The 18,107-nt window shown below is 34.6% G+C and overlaps 1 protein-coding gene across 1 annotated transcript in view; it reads right to left on the reverse strand.

Annotated features, from left to right (window-relative positions):
• Positions 1–314: 314 nt before the first annotated feature.
• KPNA3 (karyopherin subunit alpha 3) overlaps positions 315–18,107 on the reverse strand; it is a 92,799-nt gene continuing 75,006 nt past the window's right edge. The window contains exons 11-17 of the mRNA XM_077855808.1: positions 11,566–11,697; positions 10,495–10,623; positions 8,038–8,142; positions 7,866–7,937; positions 7,552–7,714; positions 5,405–5,499; positions 315–2,893 (exon numbers count right to left, since the gene is read on the reverse strand). Coding sequence (XP_077711934.1) covers positions 2,795–2,893; positions 5,405–5,499; positions 7,552–7,714; positions 7,866–7,937; positions 8,038–8,142; positions 10,495–10,623; positions 11,566–11,697 — 795 coding nt within the window. The 3' untranslated portion in view covers positions 315–2,794. The remainder of the gene's footprint in view (positions 2,894–5,404; positions 5,500–7,551; positions 7,715–7,865; positions 7,938–8,037; positions 8,143–10,494; positions 10,624–11,565; positions 11,698–18,107) is intronic.

The raw sequence follows: 18,107 nt of genomic DNA on the forward strand, positions 1-18,107 counted from the left end.
TGACTTCTGCCTCCAGAAATGTGCAGCAGCAAGTTCCTACTGTTCTAAGCCACCTGGTTTGCGATGCTGTTAAGGCAGCTCAGGAAATGAATAAAGATTTGGGTATTTCTTATTTGTCACAAAATACTCTTAAATCTAACACTGTTACTGTCCGGTTTGTTACAGTGGAAGACGGATATTAAAATACAATGAAAGAGTAATTCATGATTTGCCTCCATTGTGGCTGATGTGCAAAAAATAGTTCAAATTTAAATTTAACCACACAGAAAACAAAACTAGAAATTGAGAAACTTTTAGAAATAAGTTCTTCAATGTTTTATCGTATTTGATAGCAGCTTTTTTTATTGGTTACAAAACCTAAGCCCATATACAAAATTAGGAACACATTTAGATGCCTCTTTTGAAAGAACGTTTTAGTCTTTTTTAACTGAGTTTAAAAAAAATAAAAACAATGCAATTTTTCAACACTGTTCTGAAAACTTAAAAGTGCAGCAATATACTTAGTTTCCTTTGTCTACGAAATGGTGCAATTCCAATTCCAAACTGATAAGGTCACAACAAATTGAATCAAGCAAATGCACACATATGTCTGCACTACTTGATGCTAATGTTCACTTATGTTGTTAGTTTGCACTTAAAACACAAGAGGAAATAGGAATCGGCACGGTAGAGGCCCAATTTAATCTCAATGTGTGCAAAATTTAAAAGGTAACTGTAAGGAGTATGGAGAGTCCAGAAGAAACTAACCTGGAAGGGGTACAATTCACAATATCAAGAAGATTTGGACTTTAAGGGTTTCACCGAAGTTTGTGACCTTAATTAGCTTTGACTTTGTTATTCCTACTTTTAGTGAACACCACACAGTTTCAAAAATTTCGACTACAGTGTCTGAACAGGATGCAGTTACCATATGAAGCTTTAACTCAAAATTTGGATAAAGAAAAAAAGGCACAATGAACTTCAACTCAATTTTATGTGCACAAGAGTTGAAAAATCTGAGCCACCTTAAAGAGAAATTGATTCTAAAATTTATAAAACCTATAAATAATCAGAGGCCAAACCACTATATTAAAACAGATTCTCTAGCAAGTAAAAATCTTGCAGTTTAAACATACGCTTGTATCCATTTCAGATACAAGACAAAACTCACTCTTTAAAGTGGCTCCACCTTGGCAGATACATATATTTGTAATGAATGCACACCTGCTATGTGTTGTTTATCAGTGAAAACACCCCAGCTGATTCACAAAGCTCTGATGGCATCGGTCTCATCTTCATCACAGTAAATACACCCCCCACTGGATACTAAATTAGTTCAGATTTTCTATCCCTTCACATCAATGCATTGGGAAATTATACCCAGTAAACAATAGCAACGAAACCATTTCTGTGACAGCATAAATTGTTCAGTTTAAAAGTTTTCAAATCCCTATCCTTTCATTAATAACTGGGTCAGACAATTTACCAAAAGCAAGGACTTTACATAGTAATACCAGATTTTGCAGAACTGCTGAAAGATCACTGCAAATCAGGTTTATGTCAAATAACTGCAGATTACTCCTCTACACAGATCCTTGTCTGAATCTTTTAATATGTGAATATGCTTTTAGAGTAGGATCTGAATTAACTTTCCCAATACTCAAAGAATGAAGTTTTATAACACTTCTAAATAGTTGCTGGTTTGTTGCCAACCACATTATCAAAAGCACTGGTTACTAAGTAAAAAATATTTTAAGACTAAATTACAGTAAACATGAAAGCTCCACAGTTTAAACCCAATATAAATCAACCATATCCAATTATCAATTTAAAACAAAAAATATTAACTCCTGAAAGCTGAAAGCAAGATTTTTTTTAAATATCACTAATCGGTACTTTTTAGACCTTTGTTTTTTGTTGTTTTGTTTTCTTTATAGTCAGGGACTCTTGCTTTCAACTTCACCAGAAGTTCAAGTCCGTAACAGGTTGCAGCTCAGGTAATATACCATGCACAGCATTTGATTACTTCAAAACAGCAGGAACACACAGGCTGAAGTGAGTGGTCAAATAGGGCTTGCTGTTCTCAAAAATTAGGTATAATGGCGAAAGCATTACCATCCATAGCTAAAGTTCTTCCTCCAACCCTGGCTTCTGAGGCAGATAATAAACACATCAATTACTGGTAGATGAAGCACAGTTTTTTTTGTTTGTTTGTTTGTTGTTTTTTTAGACTTATCTGTTTTAATCAATAACCAAGTTTCTTTTTTTAAGTTACTTTTTTTGTGTGTCAGTTAGTTCCACCAATGAAAATCATTTGGCTTGTACTTTAAAATCTATTCTTCCACATAAAGAATATGAAAATATGTTTGTGGAGGACAATGATGGAGGCTCAGATCAGACTGCACCTCTTGAAAGTCTTCCAACGTGTATATGCATCATACCAAAGTGTCTTGATCCACAGCGCACCGTTTTCCAAAGGAATATCAAGTGGGCAGCTGACATGCCACCGCTACGGAATATTCTAAACTGGAGACTGCAGTTGTCAGCGTGTGGCACCCGGGAACAGGGAAAAATAGGGTAGTTGAGATTGTTAAGGAGAATTCTAAAACAGTTTAGGAAATCATGCATATGCATTTACAGTCCATGTGATAGTAACTTTTGGCAACTGCAAAGTGACTGAGACATGGCTTGCTTTAGAAGCATCAAAACGAAGAGGCATGTGTGTTTTGGAGCCTTTTGTTGTTCTTCTTGTCATTTGGTAGCCGTCTGGTGGTGCTTCGTACTGAATTGGGAAAGATGCTGCACTCAACTGAACTCAAAAATTAAATTCTTTTGTTTGAAGGTTGGCTGTTGGGTCAAAGTTGTAAGTACCTCCTTGTGTTGCTTCGGGAATGAGGCTAGGATCTTCATCAATCTATAAAAAAGCACACAAAAAATATCCTTATTATGTTAAGATACTAGATGTGGTATAAGCAAATCTTTCTTCTTATGAGAGAATTCTTTACAAATGTTGTAATCATTCTTTCTTCTTTTTAAAGATTTTATTTATTTGACAGAAAGAGTTTGAGAACATGAGCAGGGAGCGGGGGGTAGGAGAGGAGAGGGATAGGCAGGCTCCCCAGGGAGAGGAGAGGGATAGGCAGGGGCCACACATAGGGCTTGAGCCCAGGACCCAGAGATCATGACCTGAGCCGAAGGCAGACACTTAACCAACTGAGCCTCCCAGGTACTCCTGTTGTAATTATTCTCTATGTTTCAATCAATAAATAAAAACAAGTAAATCAATAATAATATTAATAAATTTAACTTTTTTTTTGAGGATTTATTTTAGAGAGAGAGAGAGAGAGAGAAAGAGAGAGAGAGAGTGGGTATGAGTGGGGGGAGTGGCAGAGGGGGAGAGAATCTCCAGCAGACTCCCTGCTGACTGTGGAGCCCAACATGGGGGTTCAATCTCACGACCCTGAGATCAGGACCTGAGCCCAAATCAAGAGTCCAAGAGTTGGATACTCAACCAACTGAGCCATCCAAGTCCCCCCAGTAATTTAACAATTTAATTAAACTGAACACATATAAAAATTGCTCCATTCTTTTTTTTTTTTTTTTACCTCCTCCCTCATCCATGCCTCATTCTTAAGTTTCTGTATCTGTAGATTTATTTTACTCATCTCAACACACATCATTTCTATAATTACAGTTGACCCTTAAACGACACAGGAGCTAGGGAAACCAATCTCCTCCCCAAAGCAGAGTCAAAAATCCAAGTATAACTCCTGACTCCCAAAACTTAACTATTAATAGCCTACTGTTGACCGGAAGCCTTACCAATAATATAAACAGTTAACATATTTTGTACATTATATGTATTAAATACTGTATTTATTTTTAGAGATTTTATTTATTTATTCATGAGACAGAGAGAGAGGCAGAGACACAGGTAGAGGGAGAAGCAGGCTCCATGCAGGGAGCCCGATGCGGGACTTGATCCTGGGGCTCTAGGATCACGCCCTGGGCTGAAGGCAGGTGCTAAACCGCTGAGCCACCCAGAGATCCCCAATACTGTATTTTTAAAAGATTTTTAATTTATTTATTCATGAGAGAGACAGAGAGAGAGGCAGAGACACAAGCAGAGGGAGAAGCAGGCTCCTTGTAGGGAACCTGATGTGGGACTCGATCCCAGGACCCTGGGATCACGACCGGAGGTGAAGGCAGACGCTCAACTGCTGAGCCACCCAGGTGTCCCTAAATACTATATTCTTATAATGAAGTAAGCTAGAGAAAAGAAAATGTTACTAATCATAAGAAATAGAAAATACATTTTTTGGAAAAGATTCTATTTATTTGAGAGAGAGACAGAGAACACAAATGGGGGGAAGGGCACAGGGAGAGATACAAGCAGACACCCTGCTGAGTCGGGAGCCCCACATGGGGCTCAATCCTGGGACCCTGACATTATGACTTGAGCCAGTCAGACGCTTAACTGATTGAGCCATCCAGGAGCTCCAGAAAATACGTTTATAGTACTGTACTGTGTGTGTGTGTGTGTGTGTGTATACACACCTATATTTGATATATATATATATTTTACATACATATACCTGTATTTGATATATATATTTTTTACATACACACACACACCCTATTTGATTATTTGATAGTTTGGTAATTATATATATATATATAAAATTATATATTATATAATAATATATATAATATATATTATATATTATAATATAATAATTATATATATATATATATATATATATATATAATTATACCTATAAGTAGGCCTTTGCAGTTCAAACACTTGTTGCTCAGGAGTCAACTGTAGTATTTCTTCCCATTTAACAGATTAAAAAAATTTTTTTTTCTTATTGCATTTGTAAAGTAATCTCTATGCGCCCAAGGTGTGGCTCAAACTCACAACCCTAAGATTAAGAGTCTCATGCTTTACTGAATGAGCCAGCAGGTGCCCCTTCAAAGAACTGTTTTTATATTTTTACTTTATAATGATGTTACATACACAGTATTTAAACAAATGATTGATGGAAAATAATCATTAATTTTTTTAGATTAAAAATAACTGGAAATGCCACTTCAAGAGTATCTGATAGAAATATATTATAAAATTGTCCTATTAATGATAAAAGGAAAATTCTTAGTAAATTTAGAGTATGTACATTTTTTTTTAAAATTTTTTTATTTATTTATGATAGTCACAGAGAGAGAGAGAGGTGCAGAGACACAGGCAGAGGGAGAAGCAGGCTCCCTGCACCAGGAGCCCGATGTGGGATTCAATCCCGGGTCTACCAGGATCGTGCCCTGGGCCAAAGGCAGGCGCCAAACCGCTGCGCCACCCAGGGATCCCCCAGAGTATGTACATATTTTAATGTACATGCAGGCATACCATACTTTAATGTATACTTACATCATCACCAGAGAAATATTGATCTATGATTTCAAAAGCTAATTTATATATGTCTTCATTTTCATGTTGCTGTAAAACTTCGATTTTCTCCAAACCTGGTAATAAAAACGAACAAAATCAGATTCTTAGGCATATACACATATAAAAACTGTGTTCATACTAACAATGGAAAATCTGAAAGAACTCAGAATACCTTCCCACCATTACCCAAAGATGAGTTTTCTAAAAAACAGATAAAACCCTGGGCTGCTCTGGTTGAGGACGAGCATCTCACGAATTTCTTCCTCTTAGAAACCCTTGAGGTACCCTGGTATCTGAGGCAGACAGTTAAAAAAATCCACCTAAACGCTCTATTTGACAGATGAGGAAGCTATGATCCAGAGATGTAAGGGGTTTACTTCGGGTTGTGTGGCAAGTTAGTGATTGAACTTGAACCAAGGCCTCCCCAGACCGTTTTAATGGAAGCACATTATCTTGTATAAGTAGTTTTTAATGTTTCCATTGTTTTCCAAATGTTATTACTTTTATAAAACAAGTTTTCAGAAACTTCATGATTAACTGATATAAACAGAAGACAAAGCTTTAAATTTGAAGTAATTTCTTTCAAGAAAAAATCAAATAGGGTGCTTATATCCTATAGCCACAATGAAATTGGGAAACAACTTTTCACAACTGTAGAATGCCTTCATTTCTGTTCCCAATATATTTACTCGATGCATTAGATGCACAAGTCTATAAATTTAAATTCTTAACAGTATTCTTCCTTGAAATATCTTTTTAGCTAGGTAAGTTTGAAATAGTTGCATTTTTTCTTTATATAGTAATATAAAAACCAGAAAAATGGGAATATAAGTATCAAAGATAATGGATGTAAAGTTCTTTATAAAATTATAAAATACTAAGTAAATGTGTATCCTAATTATAAGTATACACTCCCAAAGACCAAAGCAACTACAATGATAAAAAGCCAAAGACTAACAATTCTGCAGCTTAAACCTTCTGGGGGTAATTGTTCTGAATTAGACTATAAAGCTAATTTCAAATTATCTCAAAATATCTTAAAACCAGAATGAGCAGTGAATTAATAGTATTAAGATCTACTTCTATAATCATAGATAAAACTCCCTAACATCTCTAGGGTAATTTCTTGTTATTAAGAAAATACTTCTTTTTTTTTTTTTTAAGATTTTATTTATTTATTCATGAGAGACACACAGAGAGAGGCAGGGACACAGGCAGAGGGAGAAGCAGGCTCCATGCAGGGAGCCCAATGTGGGACTCGATCCCGGGTCTCCAGAATCCCGCCCCGGGCTGAAGGCAGCACTAAACCGCCAAGCCACCGGGGCGGCCCAAGAAAATACTTCTAATCTGAATATTTTATGATGCTATTTTGTTTGCTTTCTCTTAAAAATATAAACTGGGTCGTATAATTGTACATAATAGTCAACACAACACAGAAAATAAAACATGGCAACAGAATGAATTAATTTAAGGTTTAGACAACTTAGTACATATGGAACAGCTACCTTTAAAAATAAAACTTTTAAATATATGTTTCATATGTGATTACCAGAGAAATAATACAATATTTCAAATCACAGTTTTCTCATTAAAATTTCAAAGTAACTTCTGTGGTAGTAAGTTCAACATGCATCTCTAACAATCCTAAGACTGAAATAAAATAGCTAGATGACTCTGAAATCATTAACCTTTTCCAACAATATGGAATAGTATTTCACAAAGTAAGGTCCACAGAATCACATGATATTAGGTGTAGCACAAAAGAAGGGTTTCACTGTCATGGAGTCTAAGAAATGCTGAGGTAAATAAGAGCTTGTAAGTTTCTCTACGGTACCTGTTCCCAAGCTTTTAATTTGCTCTCTCGCACTGTGACTTCAAGAGGAGGATTTATGTTACCTAAAAAGCAATGTAAACCTCTAGGAAGGTCACAGAGTTTTTCCAACACACAGACTAACGCTTGCTGGAAAATCCTCCTGGCATGCGAACATAGGAAACAAAGGATAGCAACATACTTTGATGATGGAACAGCAATCTTTCCTGACAGCTTTCTTCCTGATTAGTTGTCTTTAAAGGAACTGATGTTTTAGTGTTCCAGGCTCAACGATTTTTCTTTAATCTACTCTTACCTCCACATTCTTCTATTATCTCAGCTATTGTGCTTGCTTCATCACCAGCCATTATCAGAATGTTTTTCAGACCATCCAGGACCACCTGAACAACTTGAGAATCTTTTACAGACAGTAAATTACAGAATGGTGGTATTACATTCTGCTGTACAAGGTATTCAACCTAGGCAACAAAAGAAAAATTTTTATTTATATAATTATCTTTTCCCCAAAAAGAACACAGCACAGGGCTTATAAACAATCGGCAGCTCCTAAACATAAAAGAGTAGTATACTTTCCAATATTAACAATCCTAACAGTTTCTCCAAACTCACTTGATCTTTTCTGCCACTTATCGTTAAGTTGCTAATTGCCCAAGCAGCTTCTTTTTGTGTTCCAAAGTCCCCCTGATGGTTAAAAAAAAGAAATGATTACATGAATTTTTTATTCAAAAAATCTTGGTTATAATATATTAATGTACACGATAAACTCCATAATAAGACTGACCTTAGCAAGCTGATGAATAATCATAGGAATTAATCCAGCATCTATTACAGCTTGAACTTGTTGTTGGTTGCCTGCTGTTATGTTGGAAAGGAACCACACTGCTTCCTATAATTGAACAAGGTACAGGGTACTTTTGTTTGAAAAATTATTTTTAATTTATATTTTTACTTTAGTGTACTTTACATATAACAAAATCACTTGAGTTGCATTAGGGGGAATGCATGTATAAAAAGCAATTAAGTGACACAGTATCTCTCATTTTAAACAAGTTACAAGGAAACTTCTATCCATCATATTTGGGCCCCATTAATCTAGCATTTATCTACCCACTAAAATATATGCCTATACAAGCTAGGCATTTTAGACAATGGTAATATGGCAATGAACAAAACAGACAAAAAACCTTTACTTGTGCAGCTTACATTTTTGGTGCATTATCTAAAAGATAATGACAGAAATAAATTTCTTAATAGTCTGTTAAAACTACTTCTAAGAAAGGAGAATTGCTTTCTTGTAAAATATTTACTTGCAAGATGTATTTAGAAATTAAGTATCTAATTAGTCTAGAATGGATCTATATAACAAATTTTACTATAACTCTAAAGTATTTATAAGTCACAAACCAGCAGGTTTTATTTTAGTTTTAGTGTCAAATGTTGTCTCTTCTTCTACAATTAAAAAAGTTACCTGCAGATTTATTTTGCCATCCAATGTGGTAAGATCTTACTAATTGGTAAATCAGTGTTTAGAGTATATGGGTGTTCACTCTAATATTCTTGCAAATTTCCCACAGGTTTGAAAAATTTCAAAAATGCTCAGGGAATATGGGGTGCCTCAGTGGCTCAGTTGGTTAAGTGTCTGACTCTTGATTTTGGCTCGGATCATGATTTCCGGGTCTTGGGATTGAGCCCCATGTCAGGCTCGGTGCTCAGTGAGGAGTCTGCTTGGGATTCTCTCTCCCTCACCCTCTCCCCGCAAATTGTGCTCACTCACGCACAATCTCTCAAATAAGTAAGTAAATCTTAAAAAAAAAAAATGCTGAGGGAATAAAATCGAGTTTTATTCTACTTTGAGGATCCCATAATGATCCCAAGTGCAAATAACACAAATGCTCAAAGGTGAAAAACTTCTGAGGAGACTTAACTGGCTGCTGAGGCTTAGTAGCTATCTATGTGAACCCTTTCCCTTTCCCCAGTGATAATTTCACTTAGAGCTTATCAATCACAGGCCAGAACTTCTCTGCACCCACTTCTGTCCAGCTTTCTCAGCTCTGTTTCCAATTATGGAATACATTTAGCTGTAAAAATCACCTATATTACTGAAATTTCTACAGTAAAAATTTAACTGGCCCAGAGTCTAAAAGACTCTGCCCTCTTCCCCTTCATTGGAACAAATGTATTCATAAAATGCACTTTTTGACAATATAGTTTTCTTAAGAATCCAACAGTTGAATTATAGTTGAGTAACTATATATAAATATAGCTACGACACAGAAGAAATGATCAATTTTGCTGGTTTTGGGGATGGTGGCATTTTAGGCAGAAAAAACTACATTAAACTAAATGCAAATCAAAACCACCAGACATCGTTTCACAGCTACTAGGGTGGCTATAATAATAATTTTAAAAAAGGAATTGGAACCCTCATACAGTGCTTGTGGGAATGTAAAATGGTACAGCCGCTACGGAAAACAATTTGGCAGTTCCTCAAAAAAGCTAAACATAGAATTACCATATGACTGGGCAGTTCTACTCCTAGATATATACCCAAAAGAACTGAAAGCAGAGACTCAATAGACACTTGCATGCCAGTGTTCACTGCAACATTATTCACAACAGCCAAAAGGTAGAAAAACTCCAAGTGTCCATCAACAGATGAATGGATAAACAGAATGTGACATATATGTACAATGGAATACTTATTCAGCTATATAAAGAAATGAAGTTCTGACATATGCTCCAACATAGATGAACCTTAAAAAAATTCTGCAATGTGAAATAAGGCAGACACAAAAGGAATAAAGAACTTAAGTATATATTTAACAATTAATAATAAGGTTGTATCTCAAGTTTGAGATTTTTAAAAAAGACTTTTTGATCCTTTAATTTAGGCACTGTTTCTTTTTGGTCCAATTTAATTTCATAAAGAGATTAAATTATGATCTGTTTATAAAAGATACCAGCCATCCAATGAGAGATTTCATATGTATTCTCACATACTGGCTACTGTTTTACTGGTTTTTGCTACCACCCAATCTATTTATGTAAAAACACTGATTATTTTATCAGGGCAGCACTTATAATAAAATACAGGGGTGTTTTGAAATAATTCTCATCTTAACTACAGTGGTTTTGAAGAAAATCATGATCAAACCAAAGCAACAGAAAACAAGGGGACAGTTAAAAAGAAATATATAGAGAGAAAGAAATGCACCAGTGAGGCTATTATATGCCTTACCTTATTTATCTTCTCTTTTGGGTGTGATAAGAGATTTGGAAAGTGTGACAGGACATCACAGTTGAGAACAACCTGGGTCTGCTCATCAGTGCCAGTCACTATGTTGCCAACTGCTCTGAGTGCTGCTGTCTGGGGTGGGGAAAAATACTTTCTATAAATTTGTTTATGATGAAAGGATTTTGTATTTTTCATAATCCCAGGAAAATGTAAAAATGCAAGGGGTGAATGATTGACACTGTATTCTTACACAAAGTACTATGTAGAACCGAGAGGCAATTTTGAATTATAAATAGGTCTTATAAAAAAATGGAATTATATAGAAAAACTATGAAAAACTGCTGAGAAAAGATTTAAAAAATACAAAGAAACAAAAATGTAAAAAGTAAAGGTTCATTTTAACAATTGTCTTTTTATCTATTACTAAATTGTACCACAGAAATATTTTATTAAAGGCTTGGGATGGGCACATATTTCCATCTAGACAGTCACTTTTGCAGAAGTGGAATGAATATCAGCCACCCAACAGTAATTAGAGTGAGGAGAAAGGAGAGAGGAGGAAATGCAGTTTAGGATGCTGTTGCAATTATCTGGAAGGGACAAAAAGACTCTTGAACTGAATCAGTGGCTCTAGACACATAAGGAGTAGATAGATTTGAACACTATATATATAATAAGAATTAACAGGACTTTGTAATGGAGGGGAAATGAAAGAGGAATCAGGTTTCAAGCTTGGGCTGTGTGGTCTATTGAAAGGGGATATATAAAGACGGGAAGGTTTGTGGGAGAAGATGATACATCTTAATTTTGTCTGGTCAAAATGGCAATGGGATGCCTGAAGGAATTCTTGGAGGAGATGTCTAAGTGCTCAAGGACAATTGGCTATTATGAGTCTGAAACTCAGTCTGGGTCAGATAAAGCTTTGGAAACCAGCAAAATCAGATGCAGTAAAATAGAAGAGAAATATGGAAGATATATGCACAAAGACAGAACTGAAGCCTGGTTGTTCAAGTTTTAACAGATTACATAGCAAACATGATTCTATACAAGTGAGAAAAATTTTAAAATACTTACTTGAACTTTCACTTCCTGGTGGCTCAGAAGGGGCACAAGAAATGGTACAACCCCTGAGTCAATAACCATCTGTATCTGCTCATTACCTCCATCTGTCAGGTATGATAAAGCCCAAACAGTATCAACCAGAATCTACAGGAAGTAAAAAAATAAAAAAAAAAAATTACGAGTTTAGGTATTTGTTTGAATGCTTAAAATACATTAACATACATGAGAGGTAGTCACATAAAAAGTAATTAAACTTTATGTTTTAGCTGGTGGCAAAAATATTTGCTTACCTGATTAAATCTACTAGGCAGCAGAGAACTCTCCCAATGCCTACCTCAGATCATTCTTCACAAAAATGAGACACAGAAAGAAGTCTGAGACAACTTCTACCCTAATTTCTGCATTTATATATTAGATGGATGAATTTAAAAACTGGCAGGGGGCTCCGGTGGTTAAGTGTCCAACTTCTGATTTGGGCTCAGGTCATGATCTCAGGCAGGTGAGATTAAGCCCCACATCAGGCTCCATGCTCAGTGGAGAGTTGAGCCTGCTTGAGATTCTCTCCCTCCTTCTGCCTCTCTCTCTGCTTGAGTTCACTCACCCTCTTTCTCTGTATCTCTAAAATAAATAAATAAATCTTAAAAAAAAAACAAAACAGGCAAAAAAGTTTTTCTCTCTGCCCAAGCTGAGTACCTAATAATTACAAGGAAACACTTTATATACAGAACAAGACCATATACCAGATGCTTCAAGTCTATCCAAAAAGATACCAATGATTTTCAAACATATTCAACAATATAATTAATTTTTCAGGTTATTAAAGTAAACAGACAAAAGAAGCAAGTTGGCATTTTAACTTTGGGGGAAAGTTTAATTATTTGCAAAGCCCTTGAAAAAGGCCCTCAAGTGAAGAGCAGAGAGTGTAGGCCATGCCCTAAACCCATCTGATTTTGCAAATAATATAAGAGCAAAAGAAAGCCTCAGGTTTGCTGACTTTCTCAAAGTCAGAGAGTTCATATGTAAGCACAGGTCTTATCTCATGTAAAATCTGGAGATGTTTCTTACTAAGGTATCCAAATTAAAGAACGCTGCTGCTGCTTTAAAATAATGCTACCTGAATTAAAATCCAAATACATATGTGTCAAAAAGTATAGAGATGAATAAAAACAGCAAATAAAATCACATATGGAGGCACCAGGGAGGCTCAGTTGGTTAAACATCTGCCTTTAGCTCAGGTCATGATCTCAGGGTTCTGGGATCGAGCCCCACATCAAGCCTGTTTCTCCTTCTGCCTTTTCCCCCTGCGTGCACTTTCTGTTTCAAATAAATAAATAAATAAACAGATAAATAAAAAAGTAAAGATAAATAAATAGATAAGTAGACAAATATATAAATAAGTAGATGAACAGATAAATGAATACAGAGATAAATAAATAGATAGTTGCATAAATAAGTAAATAGGTACATAGATAAATAAATAAATAGATAAATAAATAAAAAGATAAATAGACAAATAGATAAAAAATAAATATACATAAATAGCTAAATAACTAGATAACTAGGTAAACAGATAATGAATACAAAAATAGATAAAAATAAATAGATAAATGTATAAATATAAATAGATATACAGATAAATGAATAGGTAAATAAATACATTAATAGATAAATAGAAAAATAATTAGATGAATAGATAAATAGACATATAGATAAACAGATAAATAGATGAACAAATAAATACATAAAATTAGATTAATAGATAAATGCATAAAGATAAATAGATAAAAAATAAACAAATAGATAAATACATCAATAAATAGATAAACAATAGATAAATATATGAGTAGATATATAGATAAATAGATGAATAAATACATTAATAAATAGATAAAAATAAATAACTAGATAAATAACTAAATAGAAAAATAGATACATACATAGACAAGTAAATAGATAAGTAGATAAATGATAGATAATAGACAAATAGATAAACAGATAAACGATAAATAGATAAATTAGATAAATGCATAGATACATAAACAGAAAAATAAATAGATGAATAATGATTAAATAAATAGAAAAATAGACATATAGATAATACATTAATAGATAAAGATAATTAGAAAAATAGATATATAGACAAATAAATAAACACATTAATAGATAAAAAGATATATAGATAAATCAATCAATAGATAAATAATAAATAGATAAATAATAAGTTGATAAATAACTAGATAAATAAACAAATAGATAAATAAGTAAATTGATAAATAAATTATCTTAAATAAAAAACACACATAGCCCACACCATCAGCATTATTAGGCATTAGAGAATATTACAAATTACCTGTAAGAAAAGAAAAAATTAAATTCTAGCTTTTGTCTGGGCCTCCTGCCCCAAGCCTGTGTAAGACTTGAGAGAAGATGAGAGGGGAAGAGAGTAAAGTGTTTAAAAGTAGTATATCCTAGTAAAACTATCTCACGTTAGTAGGATAGAGACCATGTGGTTCCAAAAGCCTACAATTATTTATTATCTGTCCTTTTCAGAAAAAGCTGCTGATACTTTCTGCACTAGAGAATGAGCTTCATTCAACTAAGAGTTGCCTGAGAAAATACTTCATTATAGATCACAGACTAACATAAATGTGGGATAAGGTAGAAGAATAATTTATAAATCGTGTATGTTCTGAAAAAACAGAAATACTGCAACTTCAAAAATGGGAGGCTGGCAGGGAGCTATGCCTGAGAGTTGAACCCACTTACCATCCCTTACCCCAGCCCTAAGGCCTCCCCCTACTGAATGGTGTCTTCACCTCGTTATGTGTGGGCAAAGCCTGTCTACTACCCAGTGTAGCCGTTAACAGGTAACAAGATTTATATAGAAACCAGAGTCGCACGCATAACCTAACATCCCAAATGTACAGGCTTACAAATGAAAATAACCTGTCATACCAAGAAGCAGGAACATTTCAACTCAAAAGGGAAAACATGGTCAACAAATGTTAGCACTGAGATTTGAAATTATCTGACAAAGATTTTCAAGGAACTATCAAAAACACTGCAGTGAGCAATTATAGACATATTTAAAACAAATAAATACGGGAAATCTCAGCAAAGAAACAGAAGACATAAGCACCAAAAAGGAAATTGCAAACTGCAAGTCAGTAATCCAAATTTAAAACTCATTGGAAAGACTCACTAGTAAAATGGAAAAATGGAAAAAAAGATCAACAAATTCAAAGATGTATCAATACAAGCCATACAATCTGAGTAACAGGAAAACCAAACTTCACGACAGCTGTACAACAATAACAAAAGGTCTAACATTGTGTTATCAAGAGTCCGAGAAGTGGAGCTAAAATTATTTAAAGAAAAAATGGCAGAAAATGTCCTAAATTTGGCAAACAGATAAGCAGATTAAAAAATGGAGGATGCGGGAATGCCTGGGTGGTTTAGCATCTGCCTTCAGCTCAGGCCATGATCCTGGGGTTCCGGGATCGAGTCCCACATTGGGCTCCCCACACGGGGTCTGCTTCTCCCTCTGCCTGTGTCTCTGCCTCTTTCTCTGTGTGTCTCTCATGAATAAATAAATAAAATCTTAAAAAAAAAAATGGAGGATGCGGCAAGAGGAAAGAGAAAACAGAATAAGCCCTTCAATTATTGTATAGGTATTACACAGGAGTCAAAAAATACTATTTAAAACTGTCAAACCAGATAGTAAAAGAAATGGGCGTTACAAAAGGTGTAAGTGTAATGATAACATCAGAGCAAAAAAGAACCTTTCTAAGTACCAAAAATTAAGGAAAAAATAGCACACTAAATAGAAAAAAACCCCACAAAATACTATACAAAATAATGTGACAGAGTTGAAATCAAATATATCAAACAATATAAACAGGATTAAGTCACCTATAAACAAGAAAGAGATTCTTAAAATGACCCCCAAAATAGAACCTAATTCTATGCTGTGTACAAGAGACATATCTAAAAATAAGTAATTCAAAAAGGCTAAAAATACAAGAACAGTAAATAATACATGGAAGTAAAGTTGAAAATCTAGATGAAATGAATAATTCCCTGGGACAATAATTTACAAAAACTGACCTCAGAGGAGATAGACAGCTTAAGGAAGCCAATTTCCATAGCAAAGACTAAGAAAATTATCAAGGAACTAATCCCACAAAGTACCAAGACTCAAAAGTTTCAGGAGCAACACAATAAAATCTTCAAAGATCATATAGACTCAATGTTATATAAATTGTTTAAATTGTTTTAGAACAGAAATAAAAAAAGGAAGCATAAAATTAATACCTAAACTTTAATTGCAAGAATTCTAAATAAAACATTAGCAAACAGGATCCCATACCACACTAAGAAAACAATGTATGATGATCAAGTGGAATTACTTAAGAAATGCAAAGATGAGGGGCACCTGGGTGGGCTTAGATGATTGAGTGACTCTAGGTTTTGGCTCAGGTTATGATCTTAAAGTCATGGAATCGAGCCCTACATGGGGCTCCACACTCATCAGGGAGTCTCTCCCTCTGCCCCTCCCCCTGCTCACATTCTCTCTTTATAAGATAAATAAGTAAATCGCAAAAAAAAAAAAAAAAAAAGCAAAGATGGTTCAATTTTAGAGATACCATTAATATGTCACATTAACAAATTTAAGGAGAAAAATCATGGCTCTCTCCACAGACACTGAAAAATTCAACAGCCATTTTTTTAAGGGGGGGTGGTAAGGAACAGAAGGAGAGGGAGAGAGAAGCTTAAGCAGGCTCCTGGCTCCATGCCCAGCAGGGAGCCTGACACAGAACTCAATCTCACAACTCTGAGACCATGACCTGGGTAGAAATTAAGAGTTGGACATTTAACTGACTGAGCCACTCAAGTACCCCTCAACACTCAGTCTTGATGTCAACACTCAAAATAGGATTTTATGGATATTTGCTTAACGTAATAAAAAAAAACCTATTAACTTAGGAAACAAAATTAAATTCAACAAAAGAAAAGACTGATAAATTTGATTACATAAAAAGCAAGAAGTCTGTGTGGCAAAATTTATCAATGACAAAAAAATTAGGAAAATATCAGAAATATGTATTACAAATAAAAAGCTAATATCTTTAATATATAAAGAACACTTAAAAGCTAAGAAAAAAAAGACAAAGTCTGAAAGAAAAACAAGCAATAAATGCAAACAGGGTATTTGCAAAGATTTTAAATGGACCTTAAAACTATGAAATCATGTCCAACTTCATTCATAAAAAAAAAAAAAAGAAATTCAAATTAAAACTGATACATAGTTTCTTACCTATCAGACTGGCAAAAATTAAAAATGTGACACCACATTCTACTTGCAAGGCTATGGAGAAAGTCACTTTTGTATGGTGCTGCTGCTGGGGAATACAAAATAGCACAGCTTCTAAGACAAGGAATTTGGGCAGTATATAACAGAATTACAACGCATCCACCCTTTGACCTAGCAATCTTGCTTCTAGAGATTTATCCTCAAGTGTATCTCTAATAATATGAAAATACACAAGACTATTTACTGCTATGTTATTTATATTTGCAAAATTCAGGAAACACCCTAAATACCTATCTGTAATAGTGTGTTTGAATAAACCATATTCACAAAACAATGTTGCCTTGGCCTGTAGTTTAGGAGGCTGATATGTAAGACGTAACCTTTTTTCCATCATGTGGTACCTACTACTAGCAGAAGACCACTTTCTAATACACAGAGGCCTAGAAAAATGAAATATTTAAGGTTTCTAAGCTGAGGTCAGTTAATAATTTTCAAAGGAATCTCCACAACAGTATCTGAAAAACTGGTGGGGGAAGGTAAGCTATAGCTGAGTCATAGGCCTCTTGAAATTCCAGACACCTCTAGTCTCTCTTTAATTTTGTTTAGTAATATGATTAGGTTTTCACTGAGGATTTCATTTTATTTAAAACATTTTTTAATTTAATTTTTGAGAGAGAGAGAAACAGAGTGAGAACACCCCATGGTCAGCAGCAGGGAGAGGGGCAGAGGGAGAGGGAGAGGGAGTGAGAATCTTAAGCAGCTCCCCAGCCAGTGCAGAGGTCAACACAGAACTCAATCTCAGGACCCTGAGATCATGACCTGAGCCAAAATCAAGAGTTGCACACTTAACTGACTGAACCACCAAGGTGCCCCTGAAAATTCCTATTAAAAAGCTCTAAAAACTTTGATATTCACAGCACACAGTTATCAGGCCACTCCAACTTCTGTTTTCATCAGTTTGCTTTTCTCATTTCCATTATCAGGCTAACAGCTGCTCTATGTCCCTGATGCTTGTAATTTTTTTTTTTTTTTGATGCTTATAATTTTACCTTTTGTTGCCTTTCCTAATGTTAACTGTTACTTTATACTTTCCCCCTCTACTTCTCTTTTTTTTTCTTCTTGGTTTTCCCCTTTTCTTGATTTCCATGCTAAACTACCTGGCTTTTATAGCCACTAATAGTCAGTGACTGTACTCTTCTTCCAGCTAATCATCTCATTAATGATATGCCAACAAAATCTT

Source organism: Canis aureus, chromosome 17, assembly GCF_053574225.1.
Source record: "Canis aureus isolate CA01 chromosome 17, VMU_Caureus_v.1.0, whole genome shotgun sequence".
NCBI lineage: Eukaryota > Metazoa > Chordata > Mammalia > Carnivora > Canidae > Canis > Canis aureus.